Source organism: Rissa tridactyla, chromosome 6 (genome assembly GCF_028500815.1).
Source record: "Rissa tridactyla isolate bRisTri1 chromosome 6, bRisTri1.patW.cur.20221130, whole genome shotgun sequence".
Classification (NCBI taxonomy): Eukaryota; Metazoa; Chordata; class Aves; order Charadriiformes; family Laridae; genus Rissa; species Rissa tridactyla.
In genome coordinates this window covers 40,166,575-40,192,767 of record NC_071471.1, presented here as the reverse complement: position 1 = coordinate 40,192,767, position 26,193 = coordinate 40,166,575, and the positions used below count along the sequence as shown (strand labels likewise).

Below are 26,193 nucleotides of genomic sequence, written 5' to 3'. Positions count from 1 at the left end.
ACCCACCCCAGAATTTGTTTATATCTTCTAGCCCTAAGACAGTCTATCATACCTGACGGAAGCATTTTGTATGTCAGGAAGGTATTCTAATTTAGCATTAAAAAGTGATTTTAATTATTTTTTTCCCCTCCTTCCTTCCAAAGCTGTTCTTTGCAATTCTGGAAGAATAGAGGGGCTAATCTGGTTTAATTTGCTTTTTCAACAACCTTTACTGAATCCTTCACCAAGGAAATGTATTAACTACGAGGCTGTCATACACTTTCATATGATAGGAAGGCAAACATACACTCAGAAAAATAAAGGGTGGGGGTCTGAATATATTTTCTACAACAATGATAAACCTTTTGGATCTCTCTTTCTACAGTACTAGAAGAAATTCACATTATAAATTAATATACTGAGTTAATATTTAAAATACGAGTTAGAAAAACCTCAAGAAGTCAACTTCCTAGATTTAGCAATTTCACTCTTAAGTGTAAACACATGAAAATAATCCATTTCAAAATGGGAGGGGGAAATTACATGGATATCAGGAAAGCAAAAAACTGCAACATAGAAGGTAATAATCAAATTCGTCTTTCTAAGCACAGTCTCAGGCAAAAGACTTACACCATAACATAAATTAGTTCCACCGAAACTGGAATTTTATTCCTGAGTTGAACCACAATATTTCCAAGCCCCCAAAATATATAAAACTGATCCAAGTGTCATGCAGTAAAAAACGTAGCTTTTTAAAAAATAAAAGCTTATTGTAAAACTTGCTTTTCTTGGCAACGTCCATAATATTCATTTACAAGAGCACATGTTGATTATCAGTCTCTCCCTTAAAAAAAAAGGCTCCATTTAGATACCTGTTTACTTGTTAATCCTGTGTTTGGAATACACTAGGAAAACTACAACCACAAAGAAATTCTGTAACGAACATATATTAAAGCACTGGAATATTTAAATAATGCAAAACAACCGAGTTGTGATGGTATTACTGATTCTAGCAGAGAACACACCCATCAGCATCTACCATAAACAAAACCATCCTGATTCTACCATCATCCTTATTCTAAACAAATTATCAAACCAAAGCCACTCCACACCCAGAAGCAAACTACTAGAACACAAAATTACTTAAAATAAAAAAGGCACTACAGCAGACTGTTTATACAGGGAGTTACCTTTTTTCCCTTCTTTTTCCTGTGAGCTGGTTTAGCATTTTTCTCCTTTGCTTCCTCACTCATTTTTCAGCAGGTAAATACACAGGGGAAGGGGAATAAAAGAGATCACTGCTTGTATTCCAACATGCAAAGCCACCGCAAATATTCACAGCACTGAAACCAAAGTCCATCTGCTGACGTTTCTCAGGCAAGTAACAGAATAACTGCTGTTTAAAGGCAGTCTCTGCTCCTCCTGCACAGCCTTGAATTGCTCATAGCCGTGTTCTGTTTTCCTCAGTGAGAAACTGGGTGTTCTCACACCAGTCTGATTCCTCTAAAGAAAAGAAAAAACATTTCCCTCTCTCATTCTTAACTAGTCTTTTACTCCTGAGGCAAGATCTCGTCAACGCTCTCTAGCTTGGTCATCCACAGCGCTTCCAGTCTCTTAAATGGGGTTGATGAGCCACACAGAAATTAGCCGCAGACGGCTGACAAGTCTGAGAAGCGTTCACCAGCGGATGATTTGCCGTTTATTGCAGACGGAGAAAGTGAGCCTGAATTGCTCGGATTGCCGCTCGCATACAATACCGACATGTGTTGAATGCATCAGGGCATACCAGAAAAGGAAACCTCCGAGAGTGATAAAAGATCAGGTTACTGGATCTTAAAGCCACTCCCAGGCAGATTCAAACAATAAAAGGCACACCACACTGCTGAAGAAATTGCTAGATGAGATGTTTACGTTTCCACCAGCTCCATAACCCCATCCACAGGACCTGCAAATTACCACTCTGAACAATAAGGTTTATAATATTAATTATTCATCTCATAAAAGGAGCAACAATATTTCAGCAAAATACGTATTTGCAACCACCCCTGCCTGTGAAAGCTTGCTCCTCCCTTGTACGCCTGTTCCGATGACAGGATTTGTACGGTCTCTCTACTAATGCAGCTCTCACACAAGTGTTACGTGCTTCATGTATGTGCACGACTGGCAAATTGCAGATCGTGTTTCCACATGCTGCTGACCTACTCCGCAGAACGCTTTGGCTACTTCTCTACAAGTCTCATAGGGAAAAAACACATAATCAGGAGAGGTCAGAGACTTCATTCCTCTCCCTCTATGCCCATTAAGATGTGTTACACACAACCCACACATTACCAACAGCCATGAGAGCAGTCATTCAAGACATTTCTAAATGATGTCATTACCACATTTAAGCTTATGCACCTCTCCTTCGGTACATCCACAGATTCCCACTTTGATTTTGCCCCTTAGGATCTCTCCCCTCCCACCAAGCCAGCTGAGGGGAGGAACAGCTGTCAGACAACATGCAATAGCCCCATCCACTGTCCTCATACTGTGGACCTGAGTTAGCAAAACACTAATTTGCCCATTTCCAAGGACTCCAGTCACATCAGAGGTGCTAAGTGACAACGAGGGGGTTTGTTTTGTTGTAGGTTTTGGTTTTTTGTTTTAAGCCGGCAACCGCCAATTAACACATAGTTTGGCTGGGGGGATAGGGGGTGTTGAGGTCAATATCAGGATCCTTCTGCCTCCCATCTTCTCACATCTTCCCACCCTTCACCCTCATTTGAGAAGCATTTCACTCATGACAACCAACACACATACCGCATACTAAGAAAAGAAGATTTAATGCACTGATTCATAATGTTATTTGCCTCAAAGCTTTTCCAGCAATGAATTTCAGTGAGCAACCACAACAGCACCATCACACAGAAGCTGTTTTCTGTGCATTGGCAACAACTCCTGCCGCTCACTGTCTTCATGCTCTGAAAACGTACAGGCACCATCTGAACCTGAGGCTCCAAATTAGGGAGATAATCCTCCACATCAACCTGGTAAGGTTGATACTTTGAGGAGCTGTACCTCATAAGGTGCAGAGTTTAAATAAACACTATCAAGAAACTACTGATAAAATTTACCTTGAATCTTCCCTTAAGTCATTGGCATACAATAACATTTTACTTATAAAGCAGTATTTTTGTACAAAACATGAACACTGTTGATAATGCACAAAACCCAGAAATTTAATTGTCACTGTCAGTTTGTTTTTAATGGCCGCCTCAGAGAAAGAAAAATAACCCCAGCCTTTCCCAATTTCACATTTTTAATAGATGTTATGTTATAAACTAAAGTGCTCTCTGCTGGTTAACAGTGGGTAAAACAGTGCTTAAACACTCAAGATATCATCCTATCCTAATGCATGTGCAAAGCAAACCTCCTTTCTTCAAGGCTATTTTTTACTATGTGTGCATCCCCCTGGCCAATGCATTATTTTCTGAACTCTACCTATTTGGATTTGTTTCAAGTACAATTCAAGTGTGTCTTCTAAAAACAAGTTAAGGCTTGGATACATTAAACCGGCTAACTAAAAGAAAGCAAGCCTCTGTAATTTGTGGCATGTTTAGCTAATTGTTTGCATATAAGTTAATTTTGTATTACTTTTTAAGCGCAAAGGTCATGAAGAGCAGTCATGCTTCTTCAGGAATAAAAATGAGAAAAATCCTTATTTCCACAGCAACCTGTTAGCTGTCAAGAAGCTGACACGTTCAAACCATTCGCTGAGCTCAGGTATGCAGATGGAGGAACACCACAGGTTCCCACTGAACTTTGGTTATTTAGCTGTCTACCTCTGAGTCCAACCCATGAGATGGAAACTGCGTTTTATTAGGTTTTAGGACTCATGACCTGTTCCTAACCCACAGAACACTTAGTTATTTCTGAACCATCAATACCTTCAGTGGCTACCTATTTCAGAACGCTAATTTTCCCTATTTTCTCTCTTTTTCACAAACTGAGTAATCTCCCAAGCACTGGTATATTTAGAACATGAAGGAAAAATCCAGATAAGCAATAGAAGAATTTTATAGTCACAAGATGCTCTGAGAGGTAGGAAAAGCTCTCACACTCCTCTCCCCCCATATTGCTCAGCTAACCATAGCAACCCTGCTGAAAAGAAATGTAACGAATCTATCTTCTGCCATTTGAAGTAATCACTCATATGTCAACATTTAGACCCTTTTATGAGGTTGTTTTTTTTTTTTCCTCCATTTCCTCCTTACTTCAAAAAAATTTCCAAGCTCTTTTACTCCAGGTAAATCCACTAAGACAGAAGGAAGAGCCAAGTATTAGATGTAAGAGTCCTTAACAGAAATACACCAGAGATTTCTTAGGAAAGGCTTATAGAAAAATAAATAAATAAAAAATTCTTCAAATCATGCCTTTCAACTTTATTCCCCTGCAGAACCCACAAACTGTCTTTGATAGTAAAGCTACTATCAAGTGACTGCTGACATCAGGCCATCTCCAAATTATACTAAAGAATTATTCAAATTAACTTTCTTCCATCCCCAGGCTTTTAGCATACTCAGTGTAATTCTGTGTATTTAAATGCCTAAGGTAACTGAAGTGGAAGGAGAAAAGCCAAACAAGACTGCCTGAAAAAATTAACATTTTCAAACAGCCAAGAAAAGAATCTTATGCATATTAAAGTGCTGCCAAGAGCACAAAACCAGATTACAAAAATAATGATTTTTTGAAAAACAATAGAAATCGAGGAAGATTTAAACTTTTAGAAGTGAGCTCCAAGTTCAAAAAGCAAACAAAATTAAGACAGAGCAATGCCAATGCAGAATTGCCTTAAAACATGCTAAGGAAGTGTTTGCATTCAAAAACTATCTATGCTTAAAACGTGCTGCAACACTGCTATGATCAAAGCAGCAGTTCAATAGATTACAAATTATAATTACTATCTAATGTCTAGATAGTCCTTGCTCACAGAAGCATTTTCTTTTTTATAATGCCCTCAACAGGTATTTCTTTGTTGAAGCGCACATGTAGATTTTGGGTACATTTTGATAAGCTACAGCAAAGGAACAACAAGCAGGAGCGTAACACTTTGCAATCGCGTAGCTCCTTGGAAATACTGTATTTTAAAATCTTTAGATTATTGATGAGAACACGCACAAAGCACCCTGTAACTTACTGCTTCATTACAGTAGCATCTAGAAGTGAACTTTCACAACCTCGTTGATACGTATCAGTTCTAGGACAGTTCTATTTTTAAATCAAAATAACTCGCATAAGAGGACAAGAGGATAGGCCAAGTTCTGTCTATCAGAACAGTTCTATTTATAAATGAGAGTGACTTGCATGCAAGAAGCAAGAGGTATGCAACTTGTTATTGGTAACCTGTTTTGTAACTGTGTGCGACAGGTTTTAAAAAAGAACAGCTATGACAGTTACTTGCTTTACCAAAACAACATCAAAATCCAAACAGGCAAACTACTCCAAAGTCTAACTAAAGGACTAAGAGCGTGGAGAAAGCAGGGCAGACAAAAAGCCAGTTTGCTCTTTATACGTGTAGAAATCCACAAGCTTCATTTAACAAAAGCTTGTGGCATTCAATGTTTACTGTAAGGTCACTTTGCAGATGGACTGCTTAGTACTTCCTCTTGCACCTCAAGCAATGTTCTATGCTATGATAAGCCAAAATTCAAGGTTAATCAAGTATTACCTAGACAGGAATGGAATTTGTGCTGAGAGGGTAGAAGACAAATTAACTCTAATCCTCTTTCTCTAACAAAATTAAAACCAACTAAAAGTCATACCCCTTTCAAGTGCAATGTATATTTTCCTTTCAAATGTGAAAGGAATCATTTTGGGAAGACATTAAAAGCTAAGGGGAAAAAATAGTTTTGACGTCAGTCTTGATTCATTTTCAAATTCCATAATTTGAGCTAAATACCAGTTTAAAAAATGATGAGTCAAATACTTCCATTACTGACTTCATTAACTTATAGTAGGTTTCTAACAGCCTATTTACCAATCTGCTCTTGTTTGCAAAAGCACATGTGTGTAGAGGGCCATCATCCCATGGCAACATAAAAACAACCCAAAACCCACTTATCTTCAGACTAAGATTATGAGAATAGGGTGGTGGTTACCACTTAGTAACTATGCCTAGCACAGTACACTATAGACTCAACTACCAACCTGAAGATTTTTTGGGTCCTAAAAAAAAAAAAAAAAAAAAAATCAATCACACGCTATAGGGTAGCATTGTCCCCCTTCATCTCCCTCCTCCTTTTAAATGGAGGTGTATCATCAATTCAGACCTGGACCAATATTGTAGAGTAGAAGTCAACTAAAGCCACAAGAAAAAAATGCCTTCTGATTAAACACTCAATAGAGAGTTGCAAACTCTCCTATGTTATCAGGAAAGAAGTTATAACAACTCCTTCAGGAGGACAAATACCTACATTGATAAAAGATTTATTCTGATCTTAAAAAGGCTGAGAATAAAATAAGAAGCAAAGGCAAGGCAACCCAGGTTTTAACTCAGGTTAACAAGTTAAAATTAATTTTTCTATTGAAGTCCAGGGCTGAACATAAGATACTAACATGAATCAAACCCAAGCTTTCGTGTCTTCACAATCACTTTAACATATGTTAGCTAACTGAATTTAGGAGCCTTGAGGACAAACATATCCCTAGAGGATAGAACTGAAGAGAGTCTGGGAGTGAAGCCCAGAGTGCTGGGAAATACTCTGAGGGAGAGAGAAAGCAAAGAGATTAAATTCCTTCCCTCACTCCCTTCAAGGGGAGAAATGCCTTGAAACATCCCTCAGCAACTGAAGTTTGTAAGAATTCCATTTCATTAACAAGGGGATACCAAACCAAAAATTTGGTAAGGAACGAGTCATACCACAGAATTCCTGCAAAATTTGTTAGCTAGTACAAAGTTAATTCTCTGCCAACTGTGTTTGAAAATAGTTACACAAAGAGAACATACTTTATATCCAAGCTCTATGAATTCCTGTTTACCTGTTATGAGATACTTCACAATAGATTCTGATTTTGATTTCACTCCTTTCGTATTTTGCAAGACTCTTTTTTCCCCTATTATTTATAGAGGTTCTTTTAAGTTTAAACTTAGAAAAACAGAATAGTTTACTAAACTAAGATAGCAGGTTTTATACTAAGCATGCATATTGTTGTCAGTAAAATTGTGTAGAGGAAGGATGGGAGCGAGAGCAGCCGGTTTTGGAAAAATTTCATAGGACCATGACATGGGGCAAAGAAGGCCCACTGTAAAAAGCAATATTTCAGACTATGTACGTCAAGCTCCATTTACGTCAGAAACCATGGCAGGCAGAAGTTTGCCTGTCAGCACAAGGTGCTTCCCAGCACACAGTGTCTTCCTATGCGTACATTGAGGATACGAGAGGATGCAAACCAGCCAAGGGGGCCTGCCTTTCCCAGGGCTGGTTTCCACCAGGCTGTGTGGCAGCACCATGTCCAGGGACAGGTGTGTGTCACCTTTCCAGGGTGCTTCCTTCACAGTGAGCCATCAGGCCAGCTGGTCAGGTCTCATATCATTACAGGGGTTCACCAGTTTGGTTATCAGACAACAGTGCCCCAGAACAGCACACCTCCGTGGTTAGTGGTACATTAGATCCAGCCTAACACCAATCCCGTTAAGACATAAATGTGAGACAATGGAAGGTAAGAGACAGATGAAGAAAGTCTATACACAGGTGCATGTGCAGCCTCTCCATTCCCCAGAATAATGCTTCTTTTGACAATCACAGGAAAAAAAAAAGTAGCTTCACAAGCCAGGAAAATGGTACATGCCTTCACAACAGATTATTCACAACCCTACAAATTCACTGATCTAGTGAGTGCTGAACAACCCAAATTTAGCTGGGATTCTAAGGCCCCAGGCTGCAAGTTTTTTTAAGCCAGACACTCATCTGAATTTTACTGGTGATATTGCAGCAGCAGTAAGAAAAGCTGGGGTTTTTAAACACAGGGAAAAAAAGTTATGTTGGAGCAACTCTGCTTTGGGACCACATTTGGAGCATAACACAGTAAGAGTATCTAGCAGCTTTTCTCTCTAATTAGGGAGAAAAATATTCTTCATGGCACTTTGGCCAGGTGGCAATTTCTTCATCTCTTACCTTTATTTTAAACCACGATATCATGTTTACCCACTGTAAACACCATTTTAAAAGTGCAAGAAAAACACTAAGTCATAGCACCGACTGAAAAACGCGTGACATTCAAACTTAAATTTTTCACTGAGAAATATAAAAACAAAAGTTATTTCTAGTCTCATCACTATTATGCCCAACGGTACCTTAAATGTGTACAGGAGATGATATTTGGGTTTAACAGTCATCTGCCCACGTGCCTTTTAAAGAAGAAAACCCCCAAATTTGATAGCCAGGTGAGATCTAGTCCATACTGTAACATTATCTGTATAAATCTGTGTATATTTGCATACAAACAACTTTATTACAATATAGTCCTGAGCTTAATCAGTTTATATAACCTATCAAATTAGAATTTTTTTCCCCTACTGAGGGGAAATTTTCCTTGAAATTTTTTCAGTTCTGTCAAAAATATCCCCAAGAAAAAAAATATTTGGGGGCAGAGGGGAAAAATAGAGAGGTGTTCCCACTCCTCTCTCTCATACAATGTCTTTCTCCCACTCCATGTTTTAGGAAGGAGAAAGAATTGAAAAATAAAGCTATTCTCATGGCAAACAAATGATTGGTTTGGGGGTTTGTTTGGGTTTTCAGGGTGGGGTTTTGTTTGTTTTTGGGGTTTTTTTTATAGTTCTCCAACAAAAAAAGCAGTAGGTTTTTTTCCCCAGCTAGAGCACATACAAAGCAGGTGAAACGATGGCCATAATTATTTCACAGAGCACCAAACATGAAGTTATATCCTATTTACATTCAACACTGTATGCTGGCTGTGATTACATTATCTGTCAATTTATTCCCATCCACATATCTTCTAATGAGAGAAATCTAGAGGCAGGGGAGACTAGATAGGAGAGCGCATGTAAGAGGTCAAACACGAAAACGCATTAAATCCTTTCATACAGTAATAGAGAGATACTGTTATATTTATTTTCTCTCTATCACTGTGCCGATAATTGAAGTGTCTCAGAGACTTTCATCATCTAATAGCAACAACTGTTTTTTGCTTTGGTGTGTTGTTTTTTTTTTTTTTTAAATTTAAAATCTCTTGTAAGCAGTTTAAGCACTTTAGAGTTTCATCTCTTCCCAACATGACAATATGTACTGTATCTACCAGAAAGATTTTTCTTTACAAAAAACAGCGATTTAAGAACAAAATTCATCAGAATCATTTTCAGCTGCCCGAGGTCAATGCCTATCGATTAAAAGCATTCACTTCCACTTGCAATTATGAAAGCAATTTACATACAGCTCAAAAGGAACAACCTTCATCTATAAACGTCTGTCAAATATTTGCTTCAACAGAACTGAATCAAAATTGAGAGTTTCTTTTTACAATCTGTTGATTTATAACACCATAATAATATTAAGCTTTATACCTAAAATACATTATGAAGATTTAAAACACATACCACCCGTAAATTTGATTTTCCTATGTCTATAGAATTTCCAAGAATCTTTTCAAACCTGGAACTACATGAAAGATTCTCTATTAAAATGTACAAATAAAAAAAAAAACACAACACACAGACAAGCACCAGCTAAAAATGCCTTTTCTTTAAGCTCAGGCTAAGGCAAAAAGCCCCCCAAAAAATAAAATAAAAAAATCAGTGAAGTACCGGGGCAGGCATGCACAAGAGTGTATTCTTGTCCAGTTTCTGTAATCACAAGTCTGATCTGTCATGCAGAATATGGATGTTCAATTTTAGCCAAGGAACAACGTGAGTTTCTGCGCTGTTATTAAATTAGGATAGCTTTGAAAGAAAGGGAGATTTTGAGCTTCTCACAAAATGAGAAGAAAAAGCTTTGTAATTAAGTAATTAATTCATGAAGTCTCATAATTGATGCTATGGCAGCAGGAAACAACACTTGGCATTAAATACAAGACACAAGCAGATATAGCAGAAGGTATTAAAAGTATCAAACTTCCAGCTTCATGCTAGTTGCAGGCTCCAAAGACTCCAATTCAACGCAGTTCAAGCTTATTGATAGGAGGAAAAGCAAACAAAAAGAGAACCAAGAAAATGTCTCCAAGAAAGTCAACTAAATTCTAGAAATCCACAAGATCCTCATTCTCTATAAGAGTTACACTCAGAAAAATACAGTATTTTACTTCAATGCAAGAGATTTTCTCATACTTTATATTCAAGACCCTGAAATTTGTGAGTAGCTTAATTTTACTTTTATACCAGATTGAAATGAACCATTCTGGAGGAAGTCTTTTCTTTCGTTTTCACCACCCAACTGTATTTTAATTGGCAAGAAATTCATTTTCTTGCCAATTAAATGTTAATTTTAAGTTTTTTAAATTAGGAAATCATAAGGAAACAAAACAGGAAGGGCTCTTTGTGTTTGGAAGGATACAAAAATTTAAAGGAAAAAAGTCAGTAAAAGATGACTATAAACAAAGCGTTCTCTTTATCCCAAGTATATTTTCCTATTCCTCTCATCAGTGGGAAGGTGAGTAGGAGAAAGAAGCCACCATTTAAATAGCTAAAACACAAGATGTACTTCGTCGTTATGGCATATAAAGCTTACATATGCAAAGCAATACTTAATGTGCACTTAAGGCCTAGAGTTCCACATCTGCAATTTTACAGCAGTACTGCGACGTAAGCAGCAGAAAAGGAAAATAACTTTGTCTTTCTGAAGCCATGAACCAGGCTGTCTAGAGCACAACAGAACAATTTGTAATGATTCACATCTTATAAATGTTGCTGCTATGACATGACTTATACAACTGAAAGGGTCACTGAATGCAATAGTTTTGCCAAGCTGTTGGAAAGGAGAAGTTTACCTGTGCTGCACTTTTAATGTACAACCTGCCCTCTTCCGGAAATGCTCCCTTTCCAGTATTCCAATAAGTTGCTGAATACAGAGTTGAAGAGATATTCAGGAATAGAAACCATACAGCATGAGGTTGCAGAGGAAGGTCCCTGGGGGAAAAGGGGCTCCACATTAAATTTCCTCTCGTTATCTACATGCCACAAATAACCCCTGTTGCTGCTGAACAGCTCTTTGTAATTGTTTGGGCTATTTTTCATTTCGGATTAATCTATAAGGTTAAAACCATGAAAAATACAGTAATTCCAAAACAGAGATAGAATAAAAGTAATATAAATGAGCACCACAGGTTTCAAACAACCTCGTAAATGATGACAGAGAATTTAAAAAAAAAAAAGTACATTCCTTGAGTCAAGAAGTCCAGTAGTTATAATTCAGATCACTGCAAGAGAGTAGGATGAAGAGGATAGAGTTTATTTAAAAAGCACCCTTCATCATATTGTATTATTTAAGTGGCAGTGATCAAAACTGACATCGAGTAATATTGATGCATTTACTGGTTTATACATCCAGAAACTTCACCGCTGGGACTCCAGACTATCTGCAGACTCTGAAAAGATTCCAGCATGCCTTTTAGAAATACCTGAAAGGGTACAGCTCCCTATCCAAAATTTGAGGTAGGAAGAGATCATTAGAACCAATTTTTACAAATCCCATTGCCAATTCACTGTCCTATTGAGGGATAATTACCTCCAGTTCCAAAAGGTTTTCAGGGTTAAAGAAAACTTGACTACTGCTGCAAATGCCAGGTAACTAGACACTTAGTAGATATAGAAAAGGACGCAGCTACCAAGGAACAAAGAGATATTAAGGGGAAAGCCCTTCTGGTCAGGAGTTTCCACTTAAAAGCACTGTCTATTTTCTCAAATACCAGCCCACTGTTACAATCTTATTCAACCAAACATATTCTTTTCCTTAGCACTCTAAAGTGTATCTTACTTTACTGTACAAAATGTTTACTCAACTACCCTTCAGTGCCCACCAACTATCCAAGGGATACACACATGAAGCTCTCTTTGGAATTTTCTGCAGTGCCAGTCCTGAAAAAAACAGAAGCACTCTTCCAGTGAGAACTTGGCTGCATTTGGCAACATCGGGTACATTCTTTAGGCCATATATTTCTCCAGCACGTTTGTTTAATTGCACACCATTTGCAGCATTGTCAGCCCCCTATGAGGTGGCTTTTGATGCCTAGTCAAACACAGCCCTTTTTTTGTTCCTGTTTTCATTAGGAGGAGGTTTTTTTGTTCATCCAGATGTCGTTCTTGAGCTTGCAGTTATATCCTCTCTCTTCCGGCTCTCATTAGCAGTCCCAGCCATTGCACTGGTCTAAGATATTCTGCTGGAAGAACAGAAGCTTTTCCAAGGTGCAGAAAAAAAAGAAAAGTCAACATGCGGATAACATGCATCATCCAAGCCCTTCAATGTGATAGTGGAAGTCAAAGGTGTGCTAAAGAATCATATGACAGAAAGAGCACAACAACCACTAGCTCCCAATAACTGATTGGAGATGCAAGCTAGAAGCTGAAAGACTTATTTCCTTCTCATCATCTTAGGATCCTTGGCTTCCCCCGCCACCAAGGGCTTTCCACCATCTTGTTTCTATACAGAGATCTCTTAACATAAGCATCATTGCCTGCACCAAATGAGATTCAAACATGGAATATTCTGAAAGTATCTGCTCCTCTGGCCTCCAAATAGCAGTTTTGCATCACATCTAGTATCATTTTCCACAGTAGGTGAAAGTCACAAGGGCATCTAGAGCAAGTGTGAGTATAATTTGCAGCTTTCTAGTCAACACTGTTAAAAACCTGTACTTCACAGGTGCAAGTAATGCATATGATGGCATAAATAAAAACACTGGCATTGGTTTCAACACCACCAGCATAGATTGAGTTTGCAAAGCCAAAACAGTTAAACTGTTAGGCTTCAGGGTTGCCCAGTCTTTCCTTGTGAATTCAAATTGGTGTGCTCAGCTTTTCACTGCTATTATAAATGGCATCCTTCTCTAAGGATGTTTAGCTTTACAAGTTAAAAAAAAACCACACTTGGTCAACTTTCAATTTCAGATATAATTTCCTCAAAGCAAACACTGCTTTTCTAAAACTTTAAATATGGGAAATCAGCATGAAGGTCTTCATGCTCAAAATAAGTGAATTATATCCATGAAAACATCTTCGAGAGAAAGGCTCTTTTTCCATCCATCAACAACTGAAATGCCACAGAGCATTAAAGGAGAACTATAGATATCATTTTTACTGTAACAATGATGAACTAAGTTCTTAAATTTGTTTCCCCATTTCTTGTGTTTCTGTTCACTTTTTTTGAGCTGCATTATCATTAATCTGAAAATTCTCAAGAGAAGGAGGCCCTCAAAAGTAGCTTTGATCTCATAAAAAAAAAAGGTAGATATGTCAAATGAAAATTTCAGTAAAAGGTTTAGCTTAAATATACATTCCTATTCTAAACAGGAGAAGTGACAGCAAGAAAAGACTGAAGACTCTGACTTTGACCTTAAGACAATTTATTTTAGTATTACTTTTCACTTAGCTCACTAGTTAAGCCCCCAAGATAAGTCCAAGGGATCATTACCGGAATGAAAAATAATCCCACTTTCTTGATATTTTGCTGTGCCACATGAACTAGCTTTCCTGCTCAACGATAATCTTTCCAGCTCAGCAGTCATGCCCTCTGGCTTTTTCTCCAGACAAATCCTTACACATTATCCACATGCCATTTCCACATTATTTATATAGCAACACTTAGAGCCTCTTCTTGCTGCAAGAAGGACCACAAGAGTTTGCAGCAATAACAGCAATACTTGTTCTGATAACAGGAGGCATTAGCAGGAACAGCTTTCCATATGCTGCATTAATAAGGTACACATTTTGCTATCTGCATGTGGTCTTGTTCTTCAGAGCAAATTTCAGTTTCTTTTTATATAATTTTGATAGCCAAAAAAGCAATTTAACTTTCATTACCACGACATGTGGGTCCAAATGACCATTAGCTAGAAATGGTATACTTAAGAAGCCCATTTCCAAAGTCTTAATGGCTGACCAAGTGAACTGATTAAATCCTTCTGATTATTAAACTCCAGGGCATGTCGTAAATGCTTCATGGAGACATCATTATTATTAGCACGTGTCCAGAGAAGTAAAACGGTCTGAAGTACATGCGTGTATGTAACACTAAGCACTGATATAGCTCCCATTTACGTAATGATTCCATATTCCATATTCATAATGATACATTTAGATGGAACTTCCTATGTTCAGGTTTGTGCCCGTTACCTCTTGTCCTGTCCTCACCTTTGTCTTGAGGGACAGTAGGAAGGGATTAAATTCTTTCACAATTTTGACTTGACTAAAAAAAAAAATTTCCAATGAAAGTTACACCTCCCGTCACAACAGCTTCTTCTCTCTGCTTTGGCAAAAGACTTTCCGTCTCCTGCTCTGAGGAAGTCGGGCAGTTTTGCTTCTGGCAGGATGTTAGAAAACATGGTAGTTTCTATACACAAGTACAAAGTCATCACCATTTCTTAAGCAGACTGCTTCAAAATAACTGGCACCCCAGAAACTTCAGGCTTATTTCACTACTTTACTTTACTCCATCTTTTGGGTAATTTCTTGATGTTGCTAAAAAGATAAGGGTTGCTTGAGTCCAGGAGTTTTCCTTGTTCTCAGCTGATTGTTTCTATGAGTAGCCATTGCTTGAAATGAGGTTTCATTTATCACCCCTCCTCCCACAGGTGCTGTCCAGATACAACAAAGCAATCACATAATGGAAGTTTGGAGATAAGCCCAGAAGCCTTGTCACCTTCTGCCAAGGCATCGCTTTGGCCTGTTACTTCGGAAGCCAGGAAAATATGATGTTGGACCCTAAACCTCCTTCCCAGCACTTTGCATATAAAATTGCTGTATTAAGAAATAAAAACTTTTCTTGTAATTAGAGGAGAAATTCAAAAAATTGTGAACTGTTTGAGAGAAAGGCAGAAAATATTAACAACTAAACCTAAAACTCTGTTACTGGGGGTTTTTGTTTGGTTTTGGTTTTTTGTTGTTGTTGTTGTTGTTTCTACTGAGGAAGGAAAAAAAACTTATAGGAATACACTCAGGCTGAAGTCTACCTAAGCAAGAGATAGGGTTTTTTATTCTTATATTGTCAGTAAAGTATCAACCAATTGAAATGGGTTAACTTAAAAAAAAAAAAGAATAAGTATAAAACCCCAAAACACATAGGTCACTGATACTGCAAGAAATTAGGATTTAACTGGTTACTGATATCCACTATTACCATTTCTGTGGTACTTAATTACCAAGGGGCTTTGTAATATTTCTTTCTATTTATTATTTTATTGTCTGTTTACAGGGAATAAGACGCAACAAATCTAACTAACACTGGAAAGAATAACTTGTCTTACCAAGAACCATTATTGTGATTTATGTATTTATGAAAATGTTCTAAAAGGAACGGTGTACAACAGGTTTCTAGCTAAAGCAATATTTGACTGCCAAAAATAGCTGTACTAGCTGTCTGGTTTGTACTCCAGAATAAGGGGGGGAAAAAGCTTACTTCTCCAACATGATTATGAGTTTTTACATTTACACAGCAGACAAAACTTAGATTGGAAATCCCAGTTATGATATGCTTTTAAAAGAAAAATATTGTGGAACATTCTCCTGCTCTACCACCTAGCACATTGCATCTAAATTACTTCACCTGTCCCGATTCTCACACATGTCTGTTTTACATGCAATTTTGTAAAATGTATATGTAAATTGTCCTTTTTACATCAAGTGAGGCTCAGATGTTTAAACCAAAATCCTTAACATTGCCTGTACTATGTAGCACTGTTGTCTTCTGGTTACAGTGCTCTGCACAGAGCTTTAAGATTTATAAAAGAAAGGTTTCTTCTATTTTTGTTGTAGCTTTTAAGTATAAAAATATGTGAACTTCCTCTGTGTTAAAAATAACCTCCTGGGATTTTTAATAAGCATAAGCAAACAAAGGGCAGAAAACAAGACTGAGTTAACTTGACACTCATCCATTTGCTATGCAGTTACATTATATTTTCATCTTCATACGGGAGCTCAGAAGATGCGTATCGTGATGCACATCAAGGCTAAGCATGAGCACAGCTAGAAGGTCAATATGAAGTGCTCACTACTAGAAGCAGTTTTACATATCATCTGAAGAACCAAAGCTAATGCTCTGATTTTTTTTTCCCCTCCATTGGTTGACAATAAGAAGAAAAATCATTCTCATTTGGAGATCAAATTCTGGAGGAGGGACCAACTATTTCCCAGGCACAAATCCTAGCTGTAAGACATTATGTTGCAGAAATGTAACAGCCAAATACTACATTTTCAAAGGCAATGTATTTTCCTGAAAATTATTTTGCTTGGGGTGGGCTTTTTTCATGCCACAACCTCCTGCACAGAGAGATCAACAGGATCCTCAACACTCCAACAGCATCTGCTAGGTGCAAGGTTAAAAAAGTTTTGCAACTCTTGTAATTCCAGGATCCAGCATTGCATATACCTGAATCAGCAAACACCATTTAACAGATGCAGTTAACAGAGCTTAATCATTCTACGTGATTTCTGTAGGGACCATTAATCCTCCAGCAACTTTGCGCTTACCATGTTGTGCGTTACTGCCTGAGTGCCATACCATTGTCTTCCAACCGACAGAGTCTCAGCCCAGAGTTTGGGGTTTTTTTCCAGCCCTTACTTCTGGCTATTGCTATTAACTCAATTTAGCTTTAAACAAAAAGGCCTACAGATGCCAACTCTAATTTCCAAGCCTTTTTATCAAAGTCCTGACCAGCCAGATAACTGGCACAAAAGACTGAAGTAGTGAACTACATTTCTAAAGTGCTGCCATCTGATTCTCATCCCACACAAATATGTAATCTAAAGTAATGAAAAAAGCTTTCATCTCAAACATCAGCCTGTTCAAAGCTCTTGAAATAAGTAAAATGTTGGAATTTGGATTGAGTCATGACAAGTTAAAGCTATAACAGTAAGAAATAACCTTCTGAACAACAATAAAAAAAGAACATCCTTAACATCAAGCAGAAGAGAAAGTAATTACATTTTCAGATAAGGATTGTCAGTTTAAAAAACATACAATATAAAGAAATAAAGTGGGTTTGGCTCATTTCACAATTTCTTGGATTCTTCATATATGTTTAAGCTTCACCTTATTTATAATGTTTTTATATTCCACTTTTTCTTTCATCATAAACATATTAAAACTAGTTTGTTAGTGTAAACTATTGCAGTGGCATCTAAAGGAAAACATATTTGCCACAGCTATAAAGACGTACAATAACTCACACATTGGTGTAATTTCATCTACTACACTCTAAGCATTTAAGGGAACAAAAATAGGAACTGAATTTTTGTTCAGAGCTCAGATGGCACCAAACACACAGGCCTCATGCATGGTGACAGAGTGTGGGGTACAAGGTGTAAAAAGGAAAATGGTCATCATTGGTCAGTATAGCTTGGTCATTCCTATTACAGATAGTTATAGTCAGTTATCACCACTGTTCAATGCTCAGAGGGGATAAGCAGGAAGGGCAAGAAGAGAACTGCCTGCTGAGCAGGAACAATTCTTGCTGTTTCCTGGAGAATACCACTGTTCCTTCTTTCTACCCCTCACCATAAGCAACGCAGGGTTCAATTTCACAGCCACTTGAGAGATGTCAGGTTGGGTAGGAGCACAATGCAACAGGGAAGCAGCAGTGCAACTTGAATACATAGCACTACAGCAGGTTCAAAATTAACAGCTGAACTCAGTTTCCTCAGTTCAAAAGCTTTGATCCATAGAATGAAACAATTAGGAGCATGTTTTCCTCTTTGTTCCCTCCCTCCCTTTTTCCCTCCTGACTCATGGGCAACAGATTACCAGAGCACTCAAAGGTTCCCAAGTCTCAAAAAGATTAAAAGCAAGAGTCATGCTTCTATTAAACGTGTTAAGCTCGGCAGAGGGCATCTGAAGATGTCCCAAATTGAACATGGAAAGGGATTAAAGGCAGGTAGTGCCAGCTTCAGTCATTTACTCCCCTACCCCCTTCTTATTCTTACCCAGTTCAGTGAAGATTTTCTGGCTTATTTAAATTCATTACACTTTTAAAGTTCTAATAGCATTGCCAAAAGACTCCTGTACCAGTTCGTGTCCTCAGTCACTGGTCACAATGTCAATGTGAGAGCTTAGTTCAGCCACCTGAACAATTCGAAAGCAAGTATGATCAGAAGTGTTTCTTTTCTACCAAGATGATAGCAGATTTAGGACCACACTTTCTCCTTCTCAGCTGAATCACAGTAGCTTTGATGGCAACATACAATGCTTGTAACAGCAAAATTCAGAGCACTACTAAACCTTGGTATTTAAAACACAAACCAAAAACATAGCATGGAAAATCGGGTGACAGACTTGTCCATTGAACTTTTTTACATTATTAGATACTTTAAACATGTCACAAGATCCTGCAAATCTGAAACTTAAGTGTGAGACAGTTCTGCCAAATGTTTTTATGGAAAGAGAAATATATGATAATTAAACAATAAAAGGCATTTGTTCTATTAAGCAGCTCTTTATTTCTAAAAAGAGTTGAATTTCCACACCTCAGGGGAATAAAGACAAAGCTGAGATACACAGCCTGTGTAGCTGTCCGATTAGATGATACTACAGGTCTTTAAACATCTGACTCCAGCACCCCTGGTGCTCACATTTGCTTCCAAAGGTGATAGTGACAACCTGGGGAACAACTTCTGTCCTGTTGCAGTACAAAACCGGAGAAACTTAACTCGAAATTATTAATTCTCTGTGCAACATCCTGCCTTGTAATTCGCCAATGACTATATTCAAGATAAATGTTACCCAGACAAGAGAAAAAAAAAAGAGAACAGGTGAAGGAAAAGAAAGTGAGAGAAATAGCAGACAAATTCCAGTCCAAAACTTCCTAGAATCTGGTTATTTTGTTCACCTTTTTCTCTTATGTCAGGTTAGAGTAAGACTACTGGGCTAAACACTGGACTAAAACAAGGCAATTAGGAAGAAGTTGTACACCAATTAGTAACATTTGAAGACTATAAATTTCTCAGGCAGCTTTTCAAGTGGTATTTTAGAGGGAAAGGGGATAATAATTAATTCACAATACACTGCTAATACAGGTAGAGTACAGCATATCTCAATTTCTTATTTAAGTGATAAGTAGTTGAATATCCAACTGATGAGGACACAGCCAAACACTAAGCTCTAAGTACCTGGTATTCTCTAACCAAGGACATTGAATGAAATTGCTTTCAACTACAAGTGAGCACAGCTCTAATGACTGACAAAGGATTTTTGTTTGTTAATTCTGTAGCAAGTGGCCTTTGGTCAAGAAGTTCTTACCACATCGAAGATGTGTAAATTAGCAATCTTAAACGACAATGCCTTTCACGTGATTTCACATGAAGAGTTGCTGTTTATTTGCTCACATAAACAAAGCAACATCTGTGATGTGGAACACGAAAGTGCACAACCACAACACAGATTCTTACAGGAACAGATGAATTATAAGAAGCTCAAAAGCAGCGAAGACAAAGATGTAAGACAACACATAAACAAGTGCTCAAAAGATCAGACAGTTCCAAAGATTTTACAGTATACCAGTCTCTTTTTTCCAGTAATAAGCTCAGTTTTATAGCAATATGTTGAGGATAAAAACAAAACAAACACTGGCATGTAAACCCAGGGCATGAACAGATTTTTAGGGTTTTACCTTTCTAGGGCTTCCTGGAGGGTAGAATTTGTGGTGTATCTAAAAATAAAAGAAATTAAATTGAAAAGAATTAAAACTGGCAGGCAAAACAATCTGCATAAGAGTACAAAAATAAACGTAATGCTCACATGAAAAATAACAGCAGTAGAGTCTATTGAGAAACAATCCAGAGACCATCATCACCTTGTAGCAAAGGTCTGGGGAATACAAACACTACACCTTACATAAAATACAGTGTGGAGCATCAGAAGTATACAGTCACAATACATGTTACAGTTGACTGACGCCACAACAGGTTTCATGTCCCACAATTGACAGTGTCACAATAAGTGTTTCACATCCCATAGAATGATGTCGTCACACTATCCCACAGGGATATTACACATACCAGTTGTTTTCAACTCAGGCTCCTACATAAAAAAAAAAAATATCTGTGTCTCCTGGAAATCTGTTCATATAGTTTTTCTAAACAGATCCATGCATTGTCACGGAGCAAATGATTAAGTCCCTTAAAAAGAAAAAAAAAAACAATTAAAGGCTGTGAAATATTGATATACTAGGCAGACGAAAATGGCAAAATGAAACCCTGCAAAGCACCAAAAAAGCACAACATCCCTCCAGTTCTGCAAAAACCTATAGATAGGCAAAGAAACTGCAAGGTGAAGCCTATGGGGGAAAAAGAACCAGACAACAAAAAACCAATAAACAAACCCACAAAAGACACCTCCAAACAGCAGGGATATCCTCTTCATCTACTTGGAAAATTGCAAGAACAGAGACAGACCACGTTCTTCAGCACGCTTCAGTTTTAAGAATCTTGGGGGCTTTGCATTTGAGGTGCCACCCACAGTGCTTCACCAAATGCTTTTCCACAAGGGAAGTAGCCAAAGACATGACTACGGAAACAATGACTTCTTGGCAGGGGTTGGGAAAGAGGCCAAGCAGATTTCAGAGTTATGACACAAGTCCCCAGAATCTTTCTTGGATCTCTACAGAGTTAGGGCTATCCAACTGTTCAGTCCGTCAGGTGAAAAAGCAGGAAGTTGAACCTGCCAATCTAATGAAACACTGGCTTTTTATGGAAGTCCATCTGTCTCAATTCTCTCGCTCAAAATACAAGAAAATGTAGGAAATGAAAGAGTAAGAATTAATGCCAACACAGCTCCAGTAAAGAACATTAATCTACTTGCTCTCTTAAACCTATTTGAAATGTAAAGAGATTTATTTGATCAGCCTGGCTGTTAACATGAAAAGCAAAGTTTTTTTGATTTCAGAAGTTGTTTGGGGTTTGGTGGTTTTGTTGTTGGTGGTTTGGTTGAGGGGGGGTGTGTTGGTTTTTTTTGGTTTATTTTGTTTTGGTTTAAATAGTATTTATGTCTTCCCACAGAACAGTTGCTCGCTTTGAGGCACTTCATTTCCATAGCAATTACAAAACATTTAGCTAAGCCACATCTTCGCTTGCTTTCTTTGTGCATAAAGCAAAGTTTAGTTGGAATGACTATATGCCTGTACTGTCACTGACTGCCCGGACTGAAAGTCACCTAAGCAAAATTACCACCTTTGTTATAGAAAGAGTCCCACTGAAGAGCACCACCTAGAACTGCTCGTTTTCTACTGTTCCTATACAAGTTACTTAAAATCCCTGGGAGAAACTAAGCTCAAGAGATGCATACACTTACTTTTTGTTTTTGTCAGCAGGACAGATATTTTTTTTTTGTAATAGTGGGAATTCAGAATGAATTAACAACAGTATCTATATAAAGCTCAGCTAATTCTGTATATCACATGAAAATTCAAGTAGTTCAGAGTACCTCCTTTCACAAATAAATATATTCTGTCCAATAATCCCAGTAATGAAGAATAAAATATTTTCACATCATAAGTCTTTCACGTTCTTATTCCAAGATTGAATTTGAATACAAAACACTTTACTAATAATCAGTAAAAAACCAAATAGTATTGTTGAACTACTCATTAGATTTTCTCACCATAAAGTGAAACCATGTTCCAGTTCAGTAATTATTTGGCTATAAATCTAAACAAAAATAGGTTTATCTCTGTAAATACTGTTCCAGTTCTAATTCATAAGTTATGCAAAATATTACACAGATTATGCAACAATCCATCCTTAATGTACCTGAAGAGGTCTTTACAATCCCTAGTGAATAATTCATGTTTCCATTTTTTCTATTCTCTTACAGCATAGAAGGAGACACTTTAATTCAGTCACAGCTCTAACTTTGAGATCTGAACACCACCAAATAATGGTCAAAAAAGCTCAAAGAGAAATTGCTTTACAAACCAGATCTACTTCCCAAATGGAAGAATTAAATAGTCCTAAATATATCTGAAATAACAAACCAGCATCTGAAGAGACTGGCCATATGCTAAACTATCACTCCCCCCTACTGAGTGATGAATTAAGAAGCTACTGTAGCTGGCTGCTTACTACAATACTGTTCATGTCACTCACATATGTTGCTTTGGCAGTTATTACAGTTTTTTGTAAACTAAGCAGCACATTAGATTTGAGAACAAATTACAGATCAGCTAGAAGGACTAAATTCTTGACTGATTTCCACAGAACTGTAAGAAACACTACAAAAGACTGGAAAGATATGAGGATAATTCCTGTACCTTTGCAATCTGCATAAGGAAAGCATGAGAAAAATCAAGACAGCTAGACAAGAGTCCGATAATCAGTATTTTTCTGTAATCTGTGTGTGATATTGTAATGCCTACAGTATTGTAAAGACTGTGTACAGATGAAGGAGAAACATTCACCCATAGGACTTGGGGAATGTCTAGCATGAATTTAACTAGCTAGTTAGTACAAACATCTCACTGAAGTGAGCGCTGCAGCTTTTCTCCATGCTTGGCATAAAGGAAACCAGTAATTAAAGAATTATGATAGTGGCCTAATGAAGAAAGATTACAGGAAGCTGCACAGTAAAATATATGAGAGTAATGAAATGCTTAGAGTAGATGCATTTGTATCCCTAGACAAGATTCTGGTTACTGAAGAGTTGTGGCTCAACAAAACCAAGCAAGTCAATCCTCGGAGCATTAGTATTAGAGCAACAAACTGTCACTGTGTGTCTGTAGTGGCCAAAAGGACAAGAACGCCTTGCTGCTTATCTCTTCACCATGTTTCTTACACTCCACAGGAATGTCAGTCTCCACATTCCCCAGAATTTGCATTAGGAAAAAAGTATTACTTCGACAACGACACTGTAACTTTATAATCAAGGTTCCCAGCATTATCACATTCAGACATCTATAAAATCTTTTCTGACAAATTAGAAGTTGAGGGATTTCGGTTCTAGATTTGTGGTAAGGGAAGAAGTCAAACGTATCTGTATTTTCCATAATCACAGAAGTACTCGTAAGGTACAAGGAGTCCCCCTGAATGATGGCATTTTTAATGGGCTGGACTCTTCTTGCTCTTGATTCATTTTCTTATCCATTTACTTTTAGGCTACATTGGCGTTTCTGTAAGTGACAGTACTACAACGCTCAGTTCTTTCCACAGCTGCTTGTGTGTCTTCTCTAATATAGAAGCAGAGTTTGACAGAACACAGATGTACAGCAGCTTTGCCTCCATGAGTATACTTGGCAGCAGGTGGTTAAGGGAAAGCACCGCACCACGAATTTATGTCTGTGATTATTCTATTGGTGGTGCTCTAAAACATGTGTCTAAATGAAATGTTTCTATGTGCATATAGACATACATACAGTTGCGTATGCTGTTTTGTGCAATACTGATTTTACATTGATACTTATGAAAGTCCACCTGTAAGTCTAGAATAAAACATCAATGCAGTTGTTAGACTACATTTTCAGGTAGTGTAAATAGCATTTTTGAGAAAAGAAATTTAATCACTTCCCAGCTATAGAGAATTTGGCTCCAGGTTAGGCATCACAAACAAGGTCTACCCTGTCATTTGCTCCATAATGAGAAGGGATTAGAAATATCAGATGTTTCCCACTACCTGGAACAGTTGCTAGGACTTCCATGCATGCCAGCCACTACCAATTCAATGGGAGTATAAATAAAAAAAACAAAAGACAAACCAAAACAGAACATCTCAAGGACAAAAATTTGGAGACCTACCAACCTTTCATGCATTCCTCAACAACACCTGCCTTGGCAATACATCAGGCAGTCAATGCAAAAGACTTATTATGCAACAGAATTATTTGGTCTAATGAGCTGCCAGAGGGAATCACAGGATCCCAGCACCAGCAGCAAGGGTGTTACTACAGGGCAGTCAGCAGTGTAGCAAAACAGAATTAAGTACTTTCAGCAACAGTAGGAGTCCACTCTGTCTCTCACGCTGAGGCAGAAACTTATTCTCTGCGTTCTCCAAGACACTGAGCTGAACTGTATGGACTCCACCCCGTAGTTTGCATGAGAGAGAAGCAGAAAAAGAATATCAAATCAAGGGTTATTATATAGCTTGAACGAAGCACAACAATACACATAGCCACACATAAAAGCTTTACTAATCCAACGATTAGAAAGCCAGTTTGATATAAAGTTGACGCTTCAGGAGCCTGTTAAGACACAGGCAAGAAAAATAGTTATCACTTTCAATAGTGATCCAAATTTAAAAAAAATAATAAATATTTATCTGTATTGTTGGTAGAAGTCCTGAATTTTTATGCTCGAGTAAGTTTCAGACAATCATTTGACTTACTGCTTCTGCGTTTCAGAAAACATTTCTAGGACACGTTTCAGTATTCCTGAGTGCCTTTTCTCAGGGACCCACCTTCCAGTCACCTGCTCCCTCTCACACACCACATTCTTTGTGCTGAAATCACGTGGGAGTCTCAGGGGTTGAGGTTAGTCCTATCACACACTTTAACACAGCTAACCAAAACACAGAAAACAGGCATAGATATATTAGCAGTTCTTTCTGAAAAAAATGCATGTGCTACAAAAGATCACTATTTTCCCTACAAATTGCTAGCAGCGCCTTCAGCTAATATATGAATTTTGAGGAGCTCTTTATCACTCAGAACCACTGTGTTTTAAATGTTTAAATGATGTACCTAGTCCCATTTCAACACAGGCTTTTGTAGCATTTTAATGTCTTGCCATTTAGTAGCTAGAATCCAGCAAAAAGGATACAAGTGCTATTACTGGTAGCTAATGGATATTCTTCTTTAGCTCAATTGCTGAACTACATTTTGCATAAAGGGCTCGATTCCCAAAGGGAACAACCTCCTTTCGTTACTGTCCAACACTTAGACTAAAGGAGAATTCTCTGCAAATGGTAAGTAGGAGCAACGTTCGTATTTCTATTTCTAGGTCCCCTCTTATTAGAGGATAAAGGCATTGCACAATATTTAGTTTTATGCAGGTCACATCCAATACCTCAAGTCCTATAGCTGGACACATTTCTACATACAGTCCTTTCCTATTTTCCACTTTAAAACTGACTTTCATTCAGAGCATTCTTCTGGAAAAAAAACATGCTTAAAGACTATGTAGAAACAGCAGAAAACGTTATCTTCCTTGAGCTGTCCCACTCAAGACGTGCAACTACATCCCAGCTGTGCTATTATGCTTGTACAGTTTGTGTCCACCTTGGTAACCTGTGCCCCGTGCTGCTGCACTCACACTGCTTTCCCCAGAGGGCTGACTACTCGTAAGCAGATCGGCACCGGTTTTGAGCAGTGCCAAAGCAGTCAAGACCCCAGCTTGTCTACATAGTTCAAAGGAGCAACGCTAGCTCCAGAACCAAGAGAGCATACGCTCTAGTCAGCTATCAGACAGAAGTCATACCCTTGCTTTGTTTTCACAGTTCTCTCAGCAACAAAAAACCCTCCTACGATTATACTCTTTCACAGATGTAGAGACGCCTCCACAACGCAGCTTAGCACTGCTTTAAAGCAGGATTCCTGCAAGATTATAATCACTCCCAGTATAACTCTGTATCCATGCTTCACCTTAAGAAAGGGTTGAAAAACAGTGCTGGAAAGGCACATACTGCAGCCACCACTGGCTGGAATCAGAGATGCCATTCTTAAGGCTGCCTTCGGCACAGGCAGCATTCTGAAGACTAGCTTCAAAGCATTGCTCCTCTCCCACACATATGCAAGGCTGCAACTACTGCCACAATGGCAGAATGCAGAGTATTTTCACTCAGCCACCACTGTTGAGCACACCGCTGCTGCTGCAGGTACAGAGAGTTATGGCAATGAGTCACCCCATTTTCTGATTTCTCTCTAGATAACCTCAATCCTTTCTTCTGCGCCCCTTCTGTTCCTCCATACATATAGAGTAGAACACTTCCACAAAAAGTCAGAGTCTGAAGTCCAAGTCGTTGAAATGACTTCATTTTTACCTCCAGCGCAAGTCCCACTTTTAATCTCATCCCAGCAAGGACTTAATGAGAACTT

General features: G+C 38.0%; 1 protein-coding gene across 9 annotated transcripts in view; it reads right to left on the bottom strand.

Annotated features, from left to right (window-relative positions):
- The window catches only part of ANK3 (ankyrin 3), a 382,298-nt gene that overhangs the window by 313,168 nt on the left and 42,937 nt on the right, over window positions 1–26,193 (bottom strand). For 8 of the 9 annotated variants that reach the window (XM_054206394.1, XM_054206393.1, XM_054206384.1 and 5 more), the window contains exon 2: window positions 19,786–19,824. In XM_054206394.1, coding sequence (XP_054062369.1) covers window positions 19,786–19,824 — 39 coding nt within the window. Of the gene's footprint in view, window positions 1–1,169; window positions 2,060–19,785; window positions 19,825–26,193 lie in introns of those variants that run through there. The other variant, XM_054206385.1, reaches the window with a different exon arrangement.